Source organism: Phoxinus phoxinus (assembly GCF_949152265.1).
Source record: "Phoxinus phoxinus genome assembly, chromosome: 3".
In the NCBI taxonomy this organism is placed as follows: Eukaryota; Metazoa; Chordata; class Actinopteri; order Cypriniformes; family Leuciscidae; genus Phoxinus; species Phoxinus phoxinus.
The window spans coordinates 30,788,978-30,814,239 of NC_136878.1; the positions used below are offsets into that span (position 1 = coordinate 30,788,978).

General features: G+C 37.5%; 2 protein-coding genes across 2 annotated transcripts in view; both read right to left on the reverse strand.

The window, feature by feature from the left end:
- The window catches only part of arb2a (ARB2 cotranscriptional regulator A), a 178,068-nt gene extending 159,239 nt beyond the window's left edge, over positions 1 to 18,829 (reverse strand). Inside the window, exons 1-4 of the mRNA XM_079607028.1 lie at positions 18,687 to 18,829; positions 16,955 to 17,088; positions 16,745 to 16,846; positions 11,324 to 11,424 (exon numbers count right to left, since the gene is read on the reverse strand). Coding sequence (XP_079463154.1) covers positions 11,324 to 11,424; positions 16,745 to 16,846; positions 16,955 to 17,054 — 303 coding nt within the window. The 5' untranslated portion in view covers positions 17,055 to 17,088; positions 18,687 to 18,829. The remainder of the gene's footprint in view (positions 1 to 11,323; positions 11,425 to 16,744; positions 16,847 to 16,954; positions 17,089 to 18,686) is intronic.
- Positions 18,830 to 19,159: 330 nt separating this feature from the next.
- kiaa0825 (KIAA0825 ortholog) overlaps positions 19,160 to 25,262 on the reverse strand; it is a 143,450-nt gene continuing 137,347 nt past the window's right edge. The window contains exon 20 of the mRNA XM_079606562.1: positions 19,160 to 19,859. Coding sequence (XP_079462688.1) covers positions 19,763 to 19,859 — 97 coding nt within the window. The 3' untranslated portion in view covers positions 19,160 to 19,762. The remainder of the gene's footprint in view (positions 19,860 to 25,262) is intronic.

Here is a 25,262-nt window from a genome sequence, read left to right on the forward strand (position 1 = left end):
TCTTGTCATCTCCAACTTGTAGGGGAAACACAACCCTTTCCATTTATAACACAGAAACAGACATTACTTAAAGCATATTCAATGAAATATCTACATATTACATTTGCTTCAAATGAACAACTAGAGGGAATAAAAATACATTTTATGGTACAATCCATATAAATCAAAATAACCGGTCTGTGGGAACCAAAAACAAATCAGGGCTAACAGTGACTTCATGGAATCTTTAGGAAATTAATTTTTAGTTGCAGGAAATACAAAATCACTTTGTCTGGGCGAAAATAAAATAAAAGATTAGCCGAGGTCAAGCACTTGTAAATCACTGTATGAGAAAGATTATAAAGACACGTCCATCTGAATGGTTGAAATCATCCAGTACCCTCTTCGTGCTTATTCTCTAAGTGGAAAGAGCTTGAAAAAGCAGTCTTTTAATTTGTATTAATATCTTTTAACAAAGACATTATTTCTTATAAAAAGGAGACAAGGAAATGTGACTCACGCAGAGTTTGCACAGTTCACATCACTGAGAGCTTGAGCAATGCCCCCAAACAATCCCTGAGCAGCTCTGGGCTATTTTTTTTTTCTGCCTTCAAAAAACAACTTTGAATAGTTCATACATTATTTGTGCAGTATTCAGACAAGATTATTTTCACAGGTTTAACTTCTTGCCCCCAGACTCACAGAGCACCCCGTGAGCAGAATTCATACAAAGCGCATGTTCGGTGGTGGGAACATTGGGGTTATATAGTTCATTCCTTCATACATCCTTCACAGGTGATGCAATCAAAACTGCTGAACCTCAACATTTCAAACAATCTGCATGTCACTAGCGGTCTCTGAGGGAGTTCCCCCAGGCGTATATACCGAGAAACAGAGAATCAATTCTCACAGTTAATATCCTAAATAATCATATGGAATATTAGTGTTTGCCTTCGCTGCCCTCCTATAGATAAATTGACATGGAAAGGAGAGCACAATCGCCTGTCATTGTAATTGAAGCACAGTGCTGTCGCATAATTAATATTGTCTTATTAGTCTGATAATGAAAACCCTGCAGGTAAGAATGGTAAGTGCTCCTCGCCTCCCCCTCTAAACGTGATGAGGGTGGTGATCACAGATCCGCTGGAGAGGAGTGTTGTCTTGTAAAGTGCACACTATAACAGAAGACCCAGAATGAGTTTTTATTTTCTTTCTTTCTTTCTTTCTTTTATTTTTAATTGGGATGAAATTTGGCGGGAGAAAGCTGATGGTGGGTCGGAATCCACAGCTAGAGAATTCCACAGCAGACACTGCACATAAATCAAACACCGGTCATTTAAAAAATGCTTGCCCCTTGGCTTGGCCTGGCCTTCACATAAAACTTTCATTTTCCACTACAGTAAGGACAAGTAACCCATACTCGGAATATGTACTCTGCATGTAACCCATACAAGTTAGTGCAAAAGCATTAGAAGCAGAGTAGCGAGTAGTGAACACTTTGTTTGCTACAAACGAGATGTAGGCTATAAACCAGACACCAGATTCTGGAAGCGTTTCTGAGGAATCTTAGCCCATTCCTCATGAGCAATGGCCTCCAGTTCAGTAATATTCTTGGGGTTTGAGTGCTACAACCACCTTTTACTCCTACCAGAGATTTTCTATTGGGTTCAAGTCAGGTGACTGTGATGGCCTCTGTAGAATCTTCCAGGACTACTTCTGCAACCAAGCCTTGGTGGAATTTGAGGCATGTTTGAGATCATTGTCCTGCTGGAAGTTTCAATGACACCCAAGCTGCAGCTTCCTCACTGACGGCATGACGTTTTCTCCTAGGATTTCCCGATATTTCAATGAATCCATCTTGCCTTCCACACGCTGCAGGTTTCAAGTGCCAAAGAATGCAAATCAGCCCTGGAGCATCACCGAGTCACCAGCATGCTTAACTGTAGGCAAAGGGTTCTTTTCAGCATATGCTTCATTATTCCTCCTCCAGACATACCGCTGATGCATAGGGCCGAAAAGTTCCAGTCTTGTTTCATCGCTCCACAGATAAGAATCCCAAAACTTCTGTGATTTTGAGCAAATTGGAGCAGACTTTTCTTGTGCTTTTGGGTCAGTAGTGTTACATTTCTTGGGAGTTCTGGAATGTGTATATTATGTGGCCTTACTGTGAAAGCTGAAACCTCAGTGCCTGTTGCCACCAAGTCTTGCTGCAGGTCTTTTACAGTCACGTTTTTCTGAACCTGCCTTCTCAGAAATCTGGTCGCAGCTGTTGATAGCTTCCTTTTTCTGCCCCGTCCAGGTAGTCTCACCACTGTTCCTTTAGCTTTGAACTTCCAACAGTGTCTCTAGGAACATTTAGTGATTTTGCTATCATTTGTATCCTGTTCCTTGTTTTTGAAGGCCGATTATATCTTCTATTAACTTTTTGGACCATTATCTTGACTTATCTATATTTCTAACATACAGTCAAATGTGACACAAACCCTAGCCAACAAACCTAGCCAGTTCAGATATCTTATGTGTTCTAGCTCAAGCACACCTGGTGCAACTAATGAAGCCCTTGATTAGTTGCATCTGGTGTGCTTGAGACAACACCTGTTTTGCAGATTTGTGCTGTTGTGAGGGATTCTATTCAGGGGGTTAAATAATTTTGAGACTGCGTAAGTCATTAAAAGTTGCATTTTCACTTGAATTTGGGGAAATCACTTCCATTTCAATTAATTAAGAACATTAAAATGTACTACTTGTATTACTAACACCGCACTCTACCAAAAGGACCCACACCTTAGTTGAGACTTGCACTATTTTTTAATAGTTCACTGAAATGTGATAATGATAATAATAATAATGCATTTTATTTATAGGCGCCTTTCTCAACACTCAAGGTCACCTTACAAAATCAATCAATAATCATTTTCATGATATAACCCTTTTAAAACTATTCTGTAGACTTCCACAGATTTTCACACACCAACATTAAAAAGTGTAACGATTCTGTGTGGGAATTTAAGACTTAGCTGGTGACAGATATGGGTTTCTGAGAGGCTGATGCCATTATATGCACAATTTCACTGTTATTTCACCATTATATCCAATGCTATCTTCTTCTAAGCAAGAAAAACACTAAACCACACATCGCACTGCTGGAGTCCCCCATATAAGATACATAAACACAGCCATGTCTCATCTGCCAATGATATGGGTCTCAGACAGGACAATGGGTGACCACACAGGGTCAGCTCCAGGCTCCGACTCCAGGAGGGAGTTTGTTTACGGGCTGCTGATGTGGCGGCAGTGATCTGGAGGATCAGAGAGGAAGGAAGAGCCTTAGCAGGGGGATCTGCAGGGGAGCAGTGGGGAGACAGAACACATGAGAGGAGGGGGGGTCGCGCTAATCCCCCCACAGACAGCGTCCTCTGCCAACTCACGCACAACACCACAGCTGAGAAAAGAGGGAGCGTGGGAGGAACGGACGGAAAGAGACAAGGCATAGACGCCACTGTGGCCTTGACCAGAGCGTGTCGTCTGGGTGGGCAAGAGATAAGGTGGACACACACAGCTGAGGGTCTTAATGAAGTGCACTGTTGTCTTAGAAAGTTGATCTGTTTGTAAACTCCCATGCGGCAGAAATCCTCTTCAAACAACGAGGAGGGGGTCCACGGGGCCCCCAGATGAGCAGAATAAGTCAAGGGAAGCGATAAAGCGAGAGAAAAGAGAGGGGGGGGGAAATCCACAGACCTCCCACAACGGAGGTATTACGACTCAATCTCCCCCGTCCGGCTGACCTTAGCGCTCGGGTGATAAGACATTTGTGTTCCATGTTGGAAAAAAAGAGGAACGTCATATGAAACTCTGACCTCTTGCATGACAGGAATCTCAGAGGGAATTGAAAAATGAGGACAGGTGCTTATCAGGTGGTCCCGCTCTGACCCGGACTAATGAGCCGACTGGACTCCGGACAGTGAAGGGTAATCAATACTGCAAGATGTGTTTGTCTTAGCCACTGCACGCTGACTTCAGATCAGTCGACCGACAGGGCCTTTTAGAGCTACTCGGGCAGGACAGAATGAATGACTTCAAAGATGTTTGGATAATGACAGTGATGGAGTGACAGCAGGGAAGAGCGGGGAATTGCCAATAGATTAAAAGGCAAGAATAAAGAATACATGCAGACAAGACAAATCCCCAAAACTGAAACACACAAACACAAGGTCGAGAAAAGAGAAAGATGTGAATGTTGATTCATGACAAGAGAGGGTTCAGTAATAAAACAGCTCGGTTGGACTCCCCTTTTTTTGTTATCTTGTTCCTCTTTCAAATATTTAACTTTTTTGCTGTTGTCAGAGGAAGAAAGTGGCCGCACTTCATGCGATAGTCCCATAAGGCTTTTACAGCTACAGCTACTACATAGGGAAAAAAACTGGAGGGAAATATTCAGACTTGATTTCAGCAATTGTGGTTTGATTGCATAGTGAAAAAAATAAACATAACAACTAACAAAAAACATTTACTTAAAAAAAACACTTTTTTAAAATACCAATGAGACCAGTGTCATATATTAGGAATGCGAAAAGGTAAATTTTTATCAGCGACATTTTAATTGTTGGGATTCGCTTTTCAGATTTTCAGTCTTTTTGAATTTGTTTAAATATCAGTAATTTTGTGCTGTTTATTCGTTTTATATTTCTATTCAGTTTTTAAAAAAAATTATTTAAAGGTACACCGCGGAACTTTTGCGGACGCTAGGGGCGCTAGACCTGTAACTTTCACGTAGCGCCCCTAGAGGCCACAAGCGCCACAGCACTGTCGCAAAAGTCTAGAAGACATCCACTTAATAAATGGACGGCCGTAAAGTGATACGTTCTCCAGGTCACATGACCTGTCCAACGACGGTCCGTCTTCTCCAAACTTACATAGGCGGTATTTCAAGAGGGCAGCCCCGCTCGGAGCATTAATAGTGTCAAACACTGTATATTGGCCTGAGGAATCATTTTAAATAACTCGTATGCATCAACTCTTTAGGACAAAAAGTCCGCGGTGTGGCTTTAAATTTAGTAATTTTAGTACTTTAACTTTTACTTCAGTTGTCAAGGCTCTAATCATTTAGTTTTTCATAGAATAAAGATAATTTATTTTATTTCAGTTAATAGTTTTAGTTAACTATAACAACACTGATTTTGATTTCATGTTGTCTCTGCAAACACAGTCATGTTTTATTTCTTGAAGCTGGTGAAGGAACATCAACTGCACAAACCTTTGAGGAAGCAATGGCATTTTCTTTTACTTTTATAGGGAGCTGTTCTTAACATAAAAGAAAAACCAAGCATGACTGATTCTGTTGCACAGGCCTGCAGTCACTAACTGGTGTGTGTGTGTGTGTGTGTGTGTGTGTGTGTGTGTGTGTGTGTGTGTGTGTGTGTGTGTGTGTGTGTGTGTGTGTGTGTGTGTGTGTGTGTGTGTGTGTGTGTGTGTGTGTTTATGTGATTTATGAGGACACAACTGTGTATAATGACATGTGTATTACACTGGTATTACAACTTAAACGTGGTTTATGAGGACATTTCATGAGTCCTCATAATTCAAATAGCTTAAAAAACGCATTTTTTTTTTTTAAATGTAAAAATGCAGAATGTTTCCTGTGATGGGTAGGTAAGTGTAAGGGGGTAGAATAAACAGTTTGTACAGTATAAAAACCATTACGCCTATGGAATGTCCTCACAAGTATAGCAAAACAAACTTTTTTGTTTGTTTGAAATATTTTTGTTTCCTCACATAATGAAACAAGTAACTTAAACAGTAACATGATGTGTCAAGTGTTGAAGTACAAGTTATGAACTTCGGTTAAGAGGTTTGTTCAAATACAGGGACAGTCCAGCCTGCATCACTTTCTGATCCATTTCGACTTCTCTTATGTCACTATGCAATTTCTAATTAATTAAAAGGAAAATATAAGCAGAATACTCCCACTGAGTCACTGTTTCTCTCACACACTCACAATATAAAAGCCAACCAGTATAAAATGTGGAGAAAAAAAAAAGAGGAGTTATCTATGAAATCAAGCCATCTGTGCAGCTCTTCTTCATTAGAATACTGTATGTCTGTCATTCCACAGATGCAGAGAAAGATCCTCATTTATTAACAGCTTAATGCTCTCCCATCTGGAGTCAAGCCCACACTGTGTCACCTAGCGCTGAGAACAGTCACTTACTCTCTTTCCGTGTGCATGTGTGTGTGCGCGCGCACGTGTGTGTGTGGTAACGTTCATGACCCTCCGCCCACTGAGAACATACCAACATGGACCCACACAGTACCTGCCACCCACACACAAACTCACACGCCGTCAGACACAAAGTATGAATGCATAAACAGCGTTGTACTGGCAGGGAGGTCAACAAACTGGCCAGGTAAACACACAAAACAAAACACTCGCATATATTGAGAGAGAGACTCACATTTGCAACAGACACCTGATATTATGGTAGGAAAGACACATTATGCAACGCATGCATATACTTTAAAGAAAAGAAAAAAAATCTTAATTACATGCAAGCAGAACATCTAAAGACCCCCCCCCCCTCCTCCGCAGCTAACATGGTGACACACACACACACCCCTCTAAGGCAAAACACTTGCCAGTGTTGTTCAGTGATGCAAACCAGCCAAAGATCTCACACTTTTGCATGCATGTGTCTACATACCCCATTATGATATGAAGAGAGACAAGAACAATGAAGAAGTCGGCTATAGAAATAGATAATGGAGTGACAGTGAATGACCCTGAGTTTCAGTTTGCCTCCGACTCCCGTGTGCAGATTGCATTCAAAGATGCTGTGGATTTGCAGTTGCACAATTGAAACCAATCTGCAACACGCAGGTGTACAAGTCAACGTTAACAGAGTTCAGAACAAACACTCTGAAAAACAAGCAGTTTTTTGTTTCTTTATTGCTTGCTTTCTTTTTCTTTTTCTTTATATTATTTATATTTCATTCTCACTCATTTATTTAATTTTCCGGTAACACTTTAGTTAACATGTTATATTATCTATAATGTATTAACTAACATGAACTGTTAAGCTGTAGTGCATTAACTAATGTTAACAAATAACATTTTTGATTTTAACAAAGATTAATAAATGCTGCAGAAGTGCAGTTTATTATTAGTTCATGTTAACTAATGTAGTTAATTAATGCAACCTCATTGTAAAGTGTTATCAATTTTCCTTCATTGAATTTACTTTTGTGTTTTTGGTGCTGTTTGTTTAGAAGTACATAATTGGTCCATCATCTTAATAATAATAATACATTTTATTTGTATTGCACTTTACATTACAGTAATCTCAAAGTGCTACAGAGTAGGGCTGTAAACGATTAATTTCTTTTAATTAATAAAAGTTTGTGTTTACATAATATATGTGTGTTTGTATATATAAATACACACACATGCATGTATATATTTGAGAAATATTTGCATTTATATACAGCATATATTTTTTTTTATATGATTTATATTACATATAAATATAACTATTTTATATATAAATAACACATTTTTCTTAAATATATGCATGCATGTGTGTGTATTTATATATACAAAATAATTATACACAATACACACACATATATTATGTAAACACAAACTTTTATTTTTGATTCGATTAAGATATGATTTTAGGTTTCATTTAAAAACATCTTATTGGGTACGGAAACACCCAATTAAAATTTTAATCATAAATAAATAAATGACATCAAGAAAAAAGAAAAAAGCAGAATGAATGGACTATTCTGAATTAAGTCAAGGAGGTCCAATGTTCAAATCAACACAGAATTTAAATGTTTGGGCAAACTATCCCTTGTAAAATGACTATGCCTAATTACAATGCAGGGTGTCTCCTATGAAGCGGAAATTTTTGATAGGAAATGTACAAAAAAAAAATCATTTATTGGACTGAATAAACTAAGACATTATTATTTCACACTTCAACCATCAAGGTTGCAGGGAAATATATGAAATGTTACTCCTCGTACTTCAACTTTTTTTGAAAGGTAACTTCTTCAATAGGTAACTTTGTGGGGGAAATCCTTGATCGGTTTCTTTGAAAGGCGAGTTTCTCTTTGCCAGAACTTCCTTACATTCTTTGAAGAAATCTGACTTCCGTTTCATATTTTTCAACAAGACCAATGTTAGTATCCAAATCTAGAAAGTACTAGCTTACCAGAGTATTTAACTATTGTTGCTAAGTTCCTAAATTGTAATTTAATTATTTAATGTAAATGTTTGTTTGTATTTTTTTAGCTTAGTTTTAGCTTTACTGCATTTGCACTACGGAAATTTAAATTTTGCAATGCATTTGCAATAGTCATAAGGAGAAAAAAAAGAAAAAAGAAATTGACACGTTTATGCTTCATCAATCCTAAAATCAACATCAAGCCTTATCGGCAGTGATGCCTTTGACTGAACAAAGTCTCTATCTTTCTCTCAGTGAACCTGTCAGGGTAAACCTGTGGTCCAGCAGCTCATTCAGGCCCGGCTGAAGTGCAAATTGGACATCTGGTGCTGCCTCCAGTCTCACAAAGACTCTCGCCCACTTCTGTACCCCACTTTCACACTCGAATCTGAGAACGCTGGAACACAGGGACACACACCACCAACAGCGCCATTTGCAGACACAAGACATAGACAGTTAGAGGAAGAAATCAAGTTCTCAGCTGAATCTGGCCTCCGTATGGATTATGGTTAGAACCACACTGAATTCACACACTTTTGTCACATTATGTGCTGATTGCAGAAAAAAATAATCTGCAGATGGATCCAGATATGATTCAGAATGGCAGTACCCAACTAATGAGTGTAAGAGTGAATGCATTGTCAAAATAATCAAAAACATTACATTTTCACTTTTAAGTTATGATTTTTTTCTGTTTAATAATTTTTACCCTGCATTTAATTATGCAATAATTAAATAAAATGATGCACAATAAAATTAAGTAAATGTACATCCAATGACAGAAACAGGCCTAATTTTGTCCAAATTGTTATTATTATTCACATCATGTTGATTAACATTTTCAGTAACCATGTTATTTAAATGATGGTACTTCAAACAATACCAAGGAATGGACATGTCACATTTCTTTAAAAATAATCTACAACCATATTATTAGAGTAAATGGTCAAGGAAACTTCATTATGTATTCTTCAATATGTCCTTTTGTGTGGAAAATCCTTAATCGTTTGATTTGAAAGGTGGGTTTGTCTTTGCTAGAGCTTCCTTGCATGAAAGCATCCATTTCATATTGTTCAATAAAACCAGTGTAATAGTACGATACATTTGGACTAACTATTAGTTGAGTCACTGTAAATAAAAAACAAATAAATGAATAAAGTAAAATGGCATTGCTGAAGTAAACAGTCGAGTATGACTAGGTTAGCATATACAACATATTCAGTCATCTTTAATATTTTAATTGATTTTTCTGTTTTGTTGTTGGTGGAGTAAGTACACCGTAAAAAAAAAAGTTGCTGCCTTATTTATTGTTTTCTTGAAGTACAATCACCTTGGATGTTTTGGTAACTTCTACTTAAATTACATTAACTTATTTAAAATGGGTTGAATCTAGTATATACATTTTTTTTAAATTGCTTAACTTATTTTGATGAGTTAAAGCAATGTAAAAACATATGTTGTCATAACTTATTGACCAGATAACTTTCTCAGTCAGTCACTAAACAAGACTGAGAATGCATCACACTGCTAATGTCTGTGTTGAACTTTAGAACAATGGAAAACATCATTGGCACAGTTCGTACATCCAATATATTTATGCAGGGTAGCTAGACATGACTTAAGGGATGAGATATTACTATTTTCTTTCTATACCGTTAAATGAATGTAGGCTACCACAAACAATACTTTAATATCAGGTGCCACAACAGCGATTTGATATTGCATGCCTCCATATTGCACACATACATCACAAAAGCATCTAACATTGCTCAACCGAATCCTTTAACACTCAAAACAATATCACAAAATCCAACCTGCTTTCACTTCCAGTCTATTTTGAATTCACTCAACAGAAGTACATGAAATCTGGTCACCCGCTGTTCAGCTCCGAAACTTTTGCTTTATGTTTTTAGCCACGTACACAGATATGCAATGATAATAGAAGTGTTTTTTCTTCTTCTTCTTAAAGGGACATTTCTCATAGGATCATACCTGGACCAGAAATAAAAACACTCACATAATCCTAAAAGAGTCAATTTCTTTTCTTTGAACATCAAACGAACACGCACTACAAATAAAGCCAAATAAGCCAGATGTAAATGAGCGAAGATAATTAAGTGCATGTATACACAAATTAACTTAAGACTCAAGTGAACTGCATTTGAACTTTCAAAGCCACGCACATGAAGGCTACGGTAGAAAGAGAAATGTCCCAGAAATCCTGAAGGCACACGCAAGTACAAACACATACTCGAATAAGCCAACATGTGATACACATCAGAATATGAACAATCAACACTCTTAAACCCTGCAACATGCACACAGCCCCGGAGCGTGACAGTAGAACGAGGTTGGGGGAAGTAATGGTTGGTAAAGCGTGAAGGTGTGAATAGTGAGAGTGCTGTAAATCAGAGCAGAGCAGAGTTTGCTCAGACAAAACACACACACACAACAAAAACATAATGAAAGATGGTCTATACTGTATCAGAGAGACCCAAGTCACACCCATTCACCGGGTCCAAAACGTCTTGTGATCTGATCACTGAAACCATAATGTTTAAAGATAGTCAAAAATCCATGTGACTCATGTAAACATGATTGACAGCCTATGCAAATAGCAATACACCACTGGTCTAAAACAATGGTTTTAAACTTTGGTGGTGGTGTGACTTTGAAAAAGTATCTGTCTGACCTTCACATAAGTTCTGTGAAGTCTTGTGCATGTATATGAATTTAAAAAAATGTTCAGGTGTAATGTTTTTTTATTATTTAAAGCCGGAAGCTCCACATTTGGAAGGATTCTTTGATGAAGAGAAAGTGCCAAAGAACAATGTATGTAAAATATAAATCTTCTGTAACATTATGCATGTCTTTACAGTCACTATTGATCAATTTCATGCAGCCTTACTGAATAAAAATATAATTATTTTCAGATAAAAAAAAATACTAACCCCAAACATTTGAGCAATAGTATAAATAAATACATAATTTTAAGTAACAGTCCAACAAATATTCAGCTATATAATATTTAATCAAAGATGCACAAATAATTCCCACAATGATCTATGAAAATAAAATATCACATTTTTATATAAAATGTTATCAAATAAAAACATTACCTCTCCCAGTGCTTCATATCTTTTCTGGTTCCATCTATGTAGGTCCTCCTTGTAGTTGAATACAAACGGCTCTCCTGTGTTTATGTGTCTTAACTGACCATCTACGGAAAAAGAATATATACATATAATTTCATAATTTTGTGACAAGATCATAAAGTGACATCTTTAAAGCCTGAGAATACCTCAATTTGGCTTGTGAACGCAGGTCTTCCATAAACAAGTTGTAACTCATTAAGAAAGTTTCCCCACTCATATTCTGCCATCTATTCCTAATAGAATTACACTGCCCAGTTTGATGTCCCGTTTGGGTCAGACGCTGGATGCATTTGTGTTTATTACCTTTTATCTCCCTATAGCATGTCTCTCACAGTTCCACTTTAACTACAGATGAAGGGAATATTAAGGGCAATATTAGTGCAGAGTATCTTGAAGTGGAGCGTGAGGCAAGGCATGAAGCCAAAGCTTTTGTGTGCCAACAAGAAAAGAATGTTTTCCAACATAAAAGTAAAATGTCTCTGATTGGCCATCACACACTTGAAAGCCTTGTTGTTTTCTCAGCAAGGGCACAACATTGGCAGGCTTGAACTCATGTGAATCACTCTTTACCTTTACATTCAGCAACCATTTGCACCTGCAGTTTGAGTGGCATCAAAAACCTCAGCCAATCCAATTCTGATTTAGTAGTTTGGATCCAATGAAACATTTTTGAATAGACTGAAAGCTTTAGCATTGAGAGCTGCAGAAGTCTTTCTACCTATCAGGAGAAGCACACTGGCTGTGACCTTCAGTTCAGAACCTCAGGCCTGCTTGATGCGCATCATTCCCCTTCATGCAATTAAATACGTTTGGCTGGCGTCCCCCCATCTGGCAGGTACAAGGCCTGCGAACGGCTAGCGCCTCTCCTGTCCCCCTTACTTTGGCCTTCTGGGACGTCTGGCAGGCCTTCCTCAGACAGCTGGTGCAGCAATAGCGGTCTCTCCGCAACTGTACTTCAAGCCACCAGAGATCCGAGAGCGTACGTGGGTATAACTGGACCACTGCAACTGTTCCCTCCTATGAGCATCCTTTGAGGGGCTCTTTTGAGAGCGGGCCAGCCGACTTCATTCAAAGTGACCCACTTGAATGCCACTGTTCTGCCAAGGCTGGACAATGAGGCCTGGCTTTTGCCAAGTACTGATGCTGCTAAACAGCTGCTGAGGTGGATGAGGTAAACAACAACAACATGCTGGGTTAGGACAAATGGTGTTTTAGGGGAAGAGGCTGAATAACTGACGTATTCGCCAGCCACTCTTTGGAAAAAAGTATATAATGCTTTTGTCCAACGAGCGCCAACTCATCCAGCTCAGCCATTCAACCCTGTTACCCAAGTTATTGTCCGATATATATACACACACACATATATATTATATATATATATATACATATACACACACAGTATAATGCTGTACATATATAATACAGTATATATATCTTGCTGCTCAAGATTTTATTATTATTATTATTATTATTATCATCAATGTTGTAGACAGTTGTGCTGCTCAAGATTGTTGAGGAAATCATGATACATCTTTCAGGATTCTTTGATGAATAGAAAATTCACCAGCATTTATTTGATATATAAATGTTTTGTAGCACTACAATTGTCGTTAAACATAGACTACCTGGACGGGGCAGAACAAGGAAGCTAGCAACGGCTGCAACCAGATTTCTGAGAAGGCAGATTCAGAAAAACCCTTGAGTGACTGCAAAAGACCTGCAGCAAGACTTGGTGGCAACAGGCACTGAGGTTTCAGCTTGCACAGTACGGCGCATACTAAACGCAAGCGGTTTTCCATGCCAGAACTCCAAGATGTACACCACTACTGACCCAAAAGCACAAGAAAAGTGCTCAAATCATATAAATAAGCTACAGAAGTTTTGGGATTCTGTTCTGTGGAGCGATGAAACAAGACTGGAACTTTTCGGCCATATGGATCAGCGGTATGTCTGGAGTAAGAATATTGAAGCATATATTGAAAAAAAAACTCTGCCAACAGTTAAGCATGCTCTGGGGCTGCTTTGCATCCTTTGGTAGCGGAAACCTGCAGCGTGTGGAAGGCAAGATGGATTCATATTTGGAAATCCTAGGAGAAAACGTCATGCCGTCAGTGAGGAAGCTGAAGCTTGGGCATCATTGGACATCCAACAGGACAATGATCCCAAAAACATACCTCACATTCCACCAAGGCTTAGTTGCAGAAGAAATCCTGGACAATTTTACAGTGGCCATCACAGTCACATGACTTGAACCCCATAGAAAAGCTCTGGTGGGATTTGAAAAAGGCGGTTGCAGCACTCAAACTGGAGGCCAATGCTCATGAGGAATGGGCTAAGATTCCTTAGAAATGCTGCCAGAAACCGATGTCTGGTTTATACATCTCATTTGCAGCAGGTCATAACGGGAAAATGGTGTTTTACTAAGTACTAAATATGCGTGCCATCAAGGGGTTGAATAATTTTGAGACTGCAGAAGTCATTAAAAGTTGCATTTTCAGCTAAATTTGGGGAAACCACTTAAAACATTTGTTGTGTTAAGCTATTTTAATTTACTTTTGTTTGATTTCTTCATTGCAAACAGCTGGACATCTGTACATTTTGCCAATAAACCCGATTTGCAATGGGAGTTGAATAATTTCAATGACAACTATAGTATAGGCCTATATCTTTTTTTTTGTTAATTTTCCACTGCACCACTACCTCAAAAAAATTGTTGTTAAGGATCAGAGGACACACAACATTCCTAGTAATACAATTATACATAACAATACAACACTGAAACACATAGATTAGCCTAGAAAGTGCCTGCTAGCATTTCTAAAAACGATGCTTTGGAAAGATAGGCCCATCTATTCTGCTGTTGACACAGAGGCATAATGAAGCCTGAAAACAGTGTTAAATCTAATTGTGACCTCTCTGATTGCTAATGCGTGAAGTTAAAATACTCAAAGCATACACACTTAACCTAAATAGCCTAGGGGCCTCATACTTTTGCAATTACCCCTAGCGCATGGCTCCGCAAAAAGAAAAACAGCTTTGAAGATAAAAGATTGCATAAGCACTTTCATTCCCCACATTCTCAAAGCTCCAGCACTTTTTGCACAGTTAGCAAGCGATAAATCCAACATGGCTAACTCAAGAGTGTATTACACCATTCACTTTCATCGTTAGCTGTTCAACAACATGTAGCACTAAAAGGCCGTGGATCAACACTGAACTCTGAAAGCATGGCCGCTCCTTTGAGAAAGGATGGGGAAAAGAGTATTATAAAAAGAATGAGAGATACGGTGGAATGGGAGAGAGCTAGTACAAAAAAAGTACATTAGAAAATCAATTATGCATTCACAAAGGGGTGAAGAGAAACCCTACTACCAGAAGTGCCTAAAAGAAGGAAGAGAGGATCTAATGAAACCAACATGCAGTGGAAGTTCAGCTCCATCGTCTTCATAACACAGGCTCTCTGAGGAATACCCCCCTTCAACTTATTCTCCCTGCTTTAACCTGGCATAATTAGCATGCTTTCTCGATTTTTAGCTTAATGAGGTATACATAACCTTGGATTTCCAATAACGATGGAGCTGAAGGCGGACTGGGATGAAGTCATCATGCCACATGATTTAAAAAAAAAAAAAAAAAACATTCATCTCAAATACATGCATATTTCTTGTGGGGTTATCTCATTAGATCACAAATATAAAAAAAGACTAAGAGAGAAAAAAAACACAAAAATGCGCAAATATTAAAAAGCAATTTCCATAAATAGGGTACTCTGTGGTGTCCCTTTTTAAAGCATTAAATGCTTTTTTAGAGAAAACTACTAGAGATATTAGAAACACTAAAAGTAGGTGATCTTAAACACTTCAAATAACATTTCCATAACCCTCAAATTATAAATGTCTAGTCTTAACCTTAAAATATATAATAAAAAATAATAATATAAAAATATGTTAGCATTTTGGTATAATCGTCACATTTGTGAAGCTTAACTATTCAACCCCGTTACCAAAGCAATTGAAATTAAATTATTTATTAAATAAAAAGCACTGAAAAGAAAAATCCCTCATGAATTGGTAGTTACTGTACTTTTACAAACAATTCCAATTAGGGCTGTAAACGATTAATGGCATCCAAAATAAAAGTTTGTGTTTACATAATATATGTGTGTGTATTGTGTATAATTATTTTGTATATATAAATACACACACATGCATGTATATATTTGAGAAATATTTGTATTTATATACTGCATATAGATTTTTATATAATTTATATTATATATACCGGTAAATAGAACTATTTTATATATAAATAACAATTTTTTCTTAAATATATACATGCATGTGTGTGTATTTATATATACAAAATAATTATACACAATAATACACACACATATATTATGTAAACACAAACATTTATTTTGGATGTGATTAATCGCGATTAATCGTTTACAGCCCTAATTACAATGACACCGCAAGAATCACACTGAATTAAACGTGAAATTTAGTAAGTATTTACTTGTAAAACACACTCCAAGAATCTTTGTTTTATTTACAACATTGAAAAAAATGTGTAAATGACAACTTAATTTAGGCTAAAACTGCAAGTAACCCTATTACTTTCAAATAAGCTTTTTATTATTATTATTTTATACATTAAAGAAATAAAATAATAATAGATCAAATCAAATGTTTATTTCCACGATGATTATTTCTATAAAATAGCATCACTCAAATCAAGTTATATTTAAGCATGTCCCATCGGCATTTGGCTCATATAATATTTAGTTTAACTATCAACTTTTTCCAAAGGCTATGCACCCCACTGGTTGACTTTTAGGCCCCATTTCGTGACAAAAATCTTGCATCAAAAAGTTAATACTCAGGACTATGCTTTTGGCACAATGGCCATTTTACATTCACCACAGAGAGTGAGAAAAGAAGTTACAGAGTGAAACTTTCTTATAGAATCGAGTAAAAGTGATACTCTTCACTGAGAGACTGATATAAGGTATTCCAGACGCTAACAGGAGACGTTTCAGAGAGAGGAGCAAGGTTATGCAAATCTAGCCGTCAAACAGAGCACAAGGCTGAGTAAGCCACTGACAGCCCATAGCATGCACAACTTGTCCATTCAGCTGCCACAGACTCCAGAGACTCTGAAACAGACAGCGCTATCACAGCCTGCTGCCTGCTGTCAATATCCAATGAAACCAACGGCACACTTCTAACGCATCCAAACCTTCATAACCGCAGACAAGGTACAAAAAGATGTTATTAAAGTACAAGCTGAAATGCTATTTGATGGTCTATCTGGCATGTCACAGTGAAAAATTATTTACCGCATCTAAAAAAAAAGTTCAGAGTAAAGGCAAGCGAAAGGTCTTACGTTCATTGAAGGCATATTCAAACCCATCCAGAGTTTCGGGAAAGTTCAGTGGAGGTTCATCTTTTTTCATCAGCTCGTCTAAATCGATCCTGGACAATAGATCTATAAAACAAATAAACATGTAAATAATAATACTTGTTATTCTATTCACGCACAATGAAATCGCCTGTTGCGATGGATTCATTGTATTTTCAGAACTGCTGGCTTTACCTTTTAGTGCAGTGGTTTTTTCTTTTTCTTCTTGTGCCAAGAGCTGGGCCATAGTTATCCAAAATAAACAGAAGATGAAGCTGCTGGCTCTAATAGGCATGGACACACCACTACAGAAATATTACAGCACGTCACTGAGAAGAAGAAAAATAAATGAATACGTTTATTAACATTGAATTAAATTACAAAACAACGGACTTCCAATGATAAAGAGTTAATTCACCCAAAAAATACATTTCTGTCACTCATTGCTCACCCTTATGTCGTTCCAAACCCTTCGTTCATCTTTGGAACACAAATTTAAAAAGTATGAAATTCAAGAGCTTTCTGATCCTCACTCATAACCACTGTTCTTTCAAGGCCCACAACAGTAGTAAAGACATCGTTAAAATAGTATACGTGACTACAGTGGTTCAACCTTAATTATATGCAGCGATGAGAATACGTTTTGTGCGAAAAACTAAAATAACAACTTTTGTTCAACAATTTCTTATCTTCCGTCTCTACACGACGACGCATGCGTGTGAGGCGGACGCAGGAGCCGGCCAATACTACTGAGCCGTCGTTCTGACGTAGAACCCAGAAGCGCTGCACTGTGTTTACAATGTGAACAGCGTCAGAGACTGACACAAAAGAGAAGATGGTCTTTTTTTTTTTTTTTGGCGCACAACAACATTCTTGTCGCTTCATAACATTAAGGTATTACAACTGTAGTCACATGGTCTATTTAAACAATGTATTGACTACCTTTCTGGGCCTTGAAACTGTTAATTGAGTTGCAGTCTGCAGGGGGTCAGAAAGCTTTCGGATTTCATCAAAAATATGATGGTCAAAATGAAGGTCTTACGGGTTTGGAACGACATGAGGGTGAGTAATTATTAATGATAGAAATTGTATTTTTCTGGTGAACTTTGGTGAACCCTTTAAGGCATACATCAAATGACATCTGCCTGTTATCACACTGTTATTATAGAAATTATGATGTAGTCATGCAAACTGAAATCAATATTAAAATATTGCAACATCAGATCTATTGTAAATACAGCCACATATTATAAAACAAACTAATAATTTGAAGAAACTTTTGTAATTACATACAAAAAAAAGAAAACCCAGTACATATCAAATATTAATTTAAATAATATAAATATATTTAATACATCATTTTGATTTGTACAAATAATAATAATCTGAGTATATAGTCTTACTGACTTTTTAAATAACACATAAATAAGAGTGAATTTGTTGACTTGTTGAGCAATGTAGCTTCTGAGTAATGCTAGTGTTATGATGTTAATGCTGAAATCTGCTCAGGTGTGATCATTGTATTTAATGTCGCCCTACTTCAATGACAGTTCACTGATCAGACAGTGCTGGCTGTGTGTTATGATGGTAACTAGCCTTAAGCTAACAGTTTGATTAAGGTCTATAACCAAGCGTGCTGCAGTGAGAGACTCACACACTCCTAAATATCACTGTCTGCATTCAGAGAAACAGAGTGAATGCAGCGATCTGCTGTTTCTGACATGATCGGAGCATGTAAACAAGCTAAAAGACTCGCTTCATGGACACCAGCCAATGTTTATAAAACAACCCATTCCACAAATTGGACAATAACTTCACGAAGCACAGATATTTAAAGCAGCGATACTGATCACCCTGCTGAAGAGCTAAATGAAGACGGTGGGAGAGGTAAATATGTATTTGCATGCATGTCGCTCCGCTCACGTACCATAACAACAAGCACATGTGAGATTTCACACATCCTGCTTCCTCCTTCTGCCAAACAGGAAGAAACGCTTCCGTCTCCTCGGAAACGGAAGCGTTTTACACGCGTCTCAGCTGATTGGCGGGATTTAAACAGACAGCGCCGCTTTTCACACAGACACAGCATATCTGTTGTATATGGCTATACAAACGTTTTCATCACAATAATAGGTAATTCGCTTCATATTGTAATGGTTTTGATATATTTTCTGTATTATGTGTATTAAATCGAGTTTAAATCTCCCGAATTATACCATGTCTTTGTGAATTAATTAATCAATAAATAATCACACGCATATAGTGTACATATCCCTGTAAATTAACTGCAGACTTTAAAACATAAAAATAAAATATTTAAAAAATATATAAAATAAATAAATATATATATAAAATAAATAAACTCCACATAAAGCTTTTTTTCTCTCTTCTTTTTTTATTAACAATTGCTAATATTTGCATGTCATTTGCACATCACTCAGTGACTTATCGATAATGCCTAAAATAGTGTAAAAACTAAACAAAAGAAGAATCAAACTTTAGTCAAATATTCATAAAACCAAATATTCAAAGACTACAATTTCAGCATTCACTCATTTAAACTCCACAAGGTTTCCTGGATACAATAACAAGTTAAGAATCTCTTTCCAATAATAATGCATATGTTTCATGTGCTGTTTTATTTTTAGAGCACCTGCAATTTTCCACAACAGGACGGCCCCTTCAAGTAACGCAAAAAAAAATCTATTTCCTCATGACTGTCATATTGTCATTTGTATAACCGATCAATGGAGTCCGATTTTCATTTGAGCATGCATTCAATACAGAGTAGAGTCATATTTCATCAAAAGCCTTGTGATTTATTACAATCACAATGTTTTTTTTATTTTATTTTTTATTCATCAACAAAGAATTGTAGTTTCACAACCACAGTACATCAGTGCTAACAAACTGCAGCAGCTGTTCTTAAAAACCCAGAGTTTGCTTACACTTAACATGTCAATAAATTGGTCATGTGGTGCTCCTGTTATAGTCGCCGAGAGTTCATGTTTCATGGCTTTTGTTGAAATAGGTTTTCTTTAACTGATCCACTAAAATCTTCTCTTCATCTTCTAGTGCTGCAGCATCCTGCATCTCCCACCTGCAATTCACAAACAGAAATGTGTGTTAGGCTAACTTTCAAAAACACAGGTAGAAAACAGATCTTCTTTGAGAATTCCACTTCACAGTATATCTCTTGTGCTCGATAGAAAGTACACAAAGACTGGAACACACCATTAAACTAATACTGTATCAGCCAACGTCTACTGCATGTCTAATGCACATTGCACACAAGAACGCAAGAGTTGGATGAAATCACCAGTTCCAATTTGTTTATGCAACTTGTTGGAGTCATGGTTTATGGGTTTATTCATTCGTTTACCTGGAAATTAAAGGCTATAATACACTACACAACTTACACGAATACACTTGCACATATGTTTTCCACGATTTGCAGTCTAAGTCGATGCTAGTTGCTGAAAGTCAGAAATAGTCTGCAGATTTTGGGCAATTAGAGTTGACAGATTTCATAGAAAAACGCGTAGTGTATCATGGACACAGACAGCTTCATATGGTCGTCTGATATTTTGAGCTGATTTTAGAAAACCTATTGTTTCCAAATATGAAAAAAGAGCCAGGGGGTGAACACTTTTTGAATTTGAAGATCAAGGTAAATTGTACCTAATTTGTCTTCCGGTAAAAATGTAAGTATCTTCAGTTGCTTCTGAAGGGCAGTACAATTTATATATATATATATATATATATATATATATATATATATATATATATATATATATATATATATAAACAAAGTTAGAAAATTCTTCATCCTGTTCAAAAGTGTTCACCCCCCGCACTCTTAATGCTTTGTGTTTCCTTCTGGAGCATCAGTGAATGTTTGAACCTTTTTTTAATAGTTGTGTTTGAGTCTCTCAATTGTCCTCAGTGTGAAAAGATGGATCTCAAAAACAGTCACTGCTGGAAAGGTTTCAACAGGCTGAAATGGTTGCTGAAAAGGGTATGCAAAAGATGCTGGAAAACTGATTTTTCTGAAGAACATTGGTCAGTTTAACTGCTCAGGACAAACAAGGGACTCATGAACATCCATCAGGAAAAAAGGGGGGAAAAAAATGTGTCGTGGATCATCCAGGGAACGACACAGTATTAAGAATCAAGGGTTAAGAATAAAAAATGTTGTCTTGTGGACTATAATATGTTACACCTTTCATGTAAAATATCTTATTCAGGACAGTAATAAATAAAAATAAAAAACATGCATTTTGTATGATCCCTCTTATTTTGTTAAAATTATTCACATTTTCACAGATTCTGCAAGGGGTTCACAAACTTTCACCGTATACTCTTTGGTTTTACTCACTGTGATGAATGATTAAGGGAATTTGACCTTTGTGTTTCCTCATATTTATACTCCTGTGAAAAAAATAAGTCATAGCTAGACAATTTAATGTTCCTAGTCACCCTGGTCTGCTAAAAAGTGTTAATATTAATGGGAATATAGGCTACTTGTAAAAAATTCTAGGTGTGCCAATAATTGTGGCCAACGTGTTATGGAGAAAAACATATTTCACAATGTGATTTTCCTCCCACTTTCAATTCTCTTCAACGAAAGGTTAGATTTTTGAGTATTTTTTTTTAATGAAAGATCAAAATGATAAACAATGCACTATTTAGTTAAAGGTAAGGTACACTATAGGCTGTTTTTTCATAAACACTTTTAGTTTTAATGGTTGAAAATCTCTTCACATCCTGATAGCAATCAATAATAGAAGTGGTCTAAATAGTAAAACAAATTACATATATCTTCTGTGGAAGTCTCAGGACCAAAACATTTTCGTCCAATCATTGCATTCGGTCCGAATCCAATAATAGGAGGTCCTACCTGCCTGTCAACTTATGCATATCCATAACTTCACGCATACATCAGCATGTTCCCTTAGGCTATGGAGAGTTGAAAAACTTTGTTTTTCACTCTATGGAGAGTTTTGTCACTCTATGGAGAGACAAAAAAAACAGTCACCTAGCGCCGGCAAACAGCAGCCAGCTTTTATAGAACCAAAACAACAAGCAATGTCATAACCGTAATTACAAGATGGCAACCCATGAAGTTCTACCCAGTGCTATTTAGCCTACATCCTCAAACTCGGATTTAAGGGTTTCTACTGTATGTTGCAAAGACCCACCCCACTTAGTTACTGTCGCTATGTCCGACAAGCTACGCCTCTCTCACTCTACACCATGTTCTCACGCAGTGAAAAATACATTGCAGAGCAGAGAGGACACTGACAACACGCTGACAGACAGGACAGACTAGGTTACTTTTCGGTTACTTTTTATATTAAACATTAAACAAAGTTTCACCTTTCAAATTTGGTCATTTTTTAAAAGAAATTTAAACAATAAATACCGTTTTGTGGCTCTTAATGTGTCTGACAGATCGCTGTAGTGTAGAGCATCAGTTAAAGCTGCTCGTGAACCGATCATCTCTTCCTTCTAGTTCATTTATAGCATCAAATAAACATGAATGAGCATATGAAGGAATGTTGTTTTAACCGCGGAAAGGCGTCAGTACACACCGTTTTTCAAGTTCAAATCCTCCCATGTTAATCTACTAACTCTCCTGACTGCTTTGTCGGACAAAATGGCGGGTGGCGAAGTATGATTGGTCAGATCACCTGTCAATCAAGCTCCCGGCGAAGGGTCAATTACGTTTGTTGTTGTTTCTTTGACTGCACACTCCGCGACCCGCTACAAAATGGTCTTGGGACCCACATTTGTTGAGAAACACTGTTCAACACACCTTTGAGCAACATTTATTTTTAGACTATAAGGCAAGTTGTAACACGTATTCTTCTATTACATTACATAATCGTACATTAAAGGTTGAAATGGTTTAACAGTGCAAAGTTATAAGAAAATTATAAGAGAAGATAATCTATACACTATCCAGTCACAGCCATCATCTGTACACCGATGTTAACTCACCTCAAAGAGCATCTTTCAACATTACACAATTGTTTGTAACAAAGTGTGTGCGCATCCCTCCTTTTATCTTTCTCTGAGTTAGGGGACGGCACTTTTTCATATGATGATGTACGGTGTCCATATATTCAGTAGTGGCACAAAAGCCCATCAAAGGACTCGACCTGTGCGCATAAAGCATCTCGCGACGTGGCCGCATTGATTGAGCTTCCACCTCAGTCATTGTGAACGTGTCGCTATCAGACAAGCTCTTTTCTCCTCTGTGGATGACAGTGTCACTGTGGTAATTACAGTCTATATGGGGAGGATTTGTTTATGTAAATATGTGCGTTTGATGCATGGGGGCCTCTCGGGCATGTCTCCTATCAGACCGGCGTCTCTTTCCTCCTGTCAGAGTCACCTTAACAGAACCACTGGGCCTGAACCTGACAGCAACAGCTCGACAGATGAGTGTGTGTGGGTTTGCGCATTTATTTTCTGTCGTCTCTCACTTTCTTTTTCTCCTGCACTGGTGGCGTATAAGGATTGCAGTCCTCGAGCGAGACCCCGGGGGACCAGCCTCTTCGGAGGACCAATTGTGAGACATAATGTCCAAATAACAAGAAATTACATCGCAAATATGAGAAATCAAGTTGCAATTATGAAAATGAACACACCATGGGCGTACAACAATGTAAAAAAATATCAAATCTTCAATAAGGTGTTTAGAAGGAAATAGTATTTGTAATTTTTCTTTGTTTATTTAGCAGTGTATGTTTATCTATATGAATTTTACATCTGCAGCGGCAATTTTACAGGTATCTCATATTCCTTTTCCACCAGAATGCTTCATGTTCTGGAGCCAGAGCCTGTTCTAGGATAGGCAAACTGGAGCCTGTCACGAACCAGTCACGTGTTTCCACGGACTTGAGGAATGAATGACGGAACCCTGCAACCTTCGAGACCAGTACGTTTTAAGTTACGGAGTTAAACCGATCTTTCCGGCCCAGAACCACCTTCTCTGCAGTGGAAATGTGTGGAACGGACACAGGCCAGGAACTTACACCGGAACCGTGTTGGTGGAAAATCCATCCTTCATTGTAATCCGTCCTCAACATTTTTAAATGAAGTCATTTCAATAGGAATATATGTGATCAGGTATATTTCACATGAAGGTGAAAGTCTTCCCCATGGAGATTTCGCAATTGGTTCAAGTTGTCACATGAATTCACCACATTGATGCATAAAGCTGCTTTGTTTGAAAGTAGTACTGCATTGAAAGGACATTTTTACCAAAGCACTGAAACTGGAATTAAAGATTTTGTTTAGCCGAAACTGAATTCATTGACTGTCGTGTTAACGGGTGATATACCATTGTTAGTAACAAGACGCCTCGCGATATTTCAGCCGATCTAATTTAAATAGTACTACTAGCATCATTTTTTAGGTCACCGTGAACGAACGGTGAACGTGATTTCACCGAGTACAACATGATACTGGATCAACATATTTGTTGATCCTGGAACAACATCCACCTGTTGTAACTTATCCACGTTTTTGCTATATGACTTGGACTTGGACGGTCAACACTAAGAAGCGATTTATTTATTTTTCCTTTCGGTGAATCACTATTTGAAAGTGACTTATGTATGAGCTGTGGTCCATGTACTGTTACACAATTGACAATAGTCAATGGACCTTTTTTTGTTGTGAAATTCCACCAAAATTCTGCTAATATTACCGCACTATGAGACTGTGCAGGAAATACAGTGCACACAGTGCCAAAAGGAAAACAACACGGGAAAATGTCAAACGGCTTCAGTCTCTCATCTCCGGTCAGTCATTACTTCGGTGCTACAAACAAATAACAAATAATGGAGAACACATGGAAAACACAATATTTACAAATGTCAGGGACGTGCCGAAATGAACAGGGGAGGCGAGGGTCTGGGAGGAAGAAGTGAAGACGCAAAAAGGTTTTTTCAATGTTTAATTTTCAAATAGGATTAAGCAGAATGACATTTAGCTGAAGGTTACTCGCCCTGTGCTTGCCGTCGTTGTCTTAGCTGATATTGATATTCAGGCGGTGGTCTGCAGCCTGTCAGTGGGACAAACATGCTTGATGAATGAGAACGAGAGCCACAGGGAAGTGTTAAGTGCAAATTTGAAACTAGGTCGAGGCGTTTTTTTATTTTTCCTCAGGAGAGAATGTGTAGATACATGGTAAAATTACCTAGTAAACACCTCAATAACTTCTGTTTGTGTCCACTTATGATGTTAAAAGCATATGTTTAACTACCTCCGTTTATCAATGTCAGTGTGGCATCTCTAACTTTTATGCGTACAGTATGGGTGCATACCTGCAAAGAACAGTAGAAAATCAAAATGTGTCAATAAAGTCAAATTTCTCGTTCAAGTCATCAATCAAAAAGTGCAGGTGTAATACCGTCGAGCCTCGTCTCGGTGTTTCACTGTGTGACAAGACGTGGTAATAAGTCAAACCTGAGCCTCTTTTTCATAGTAG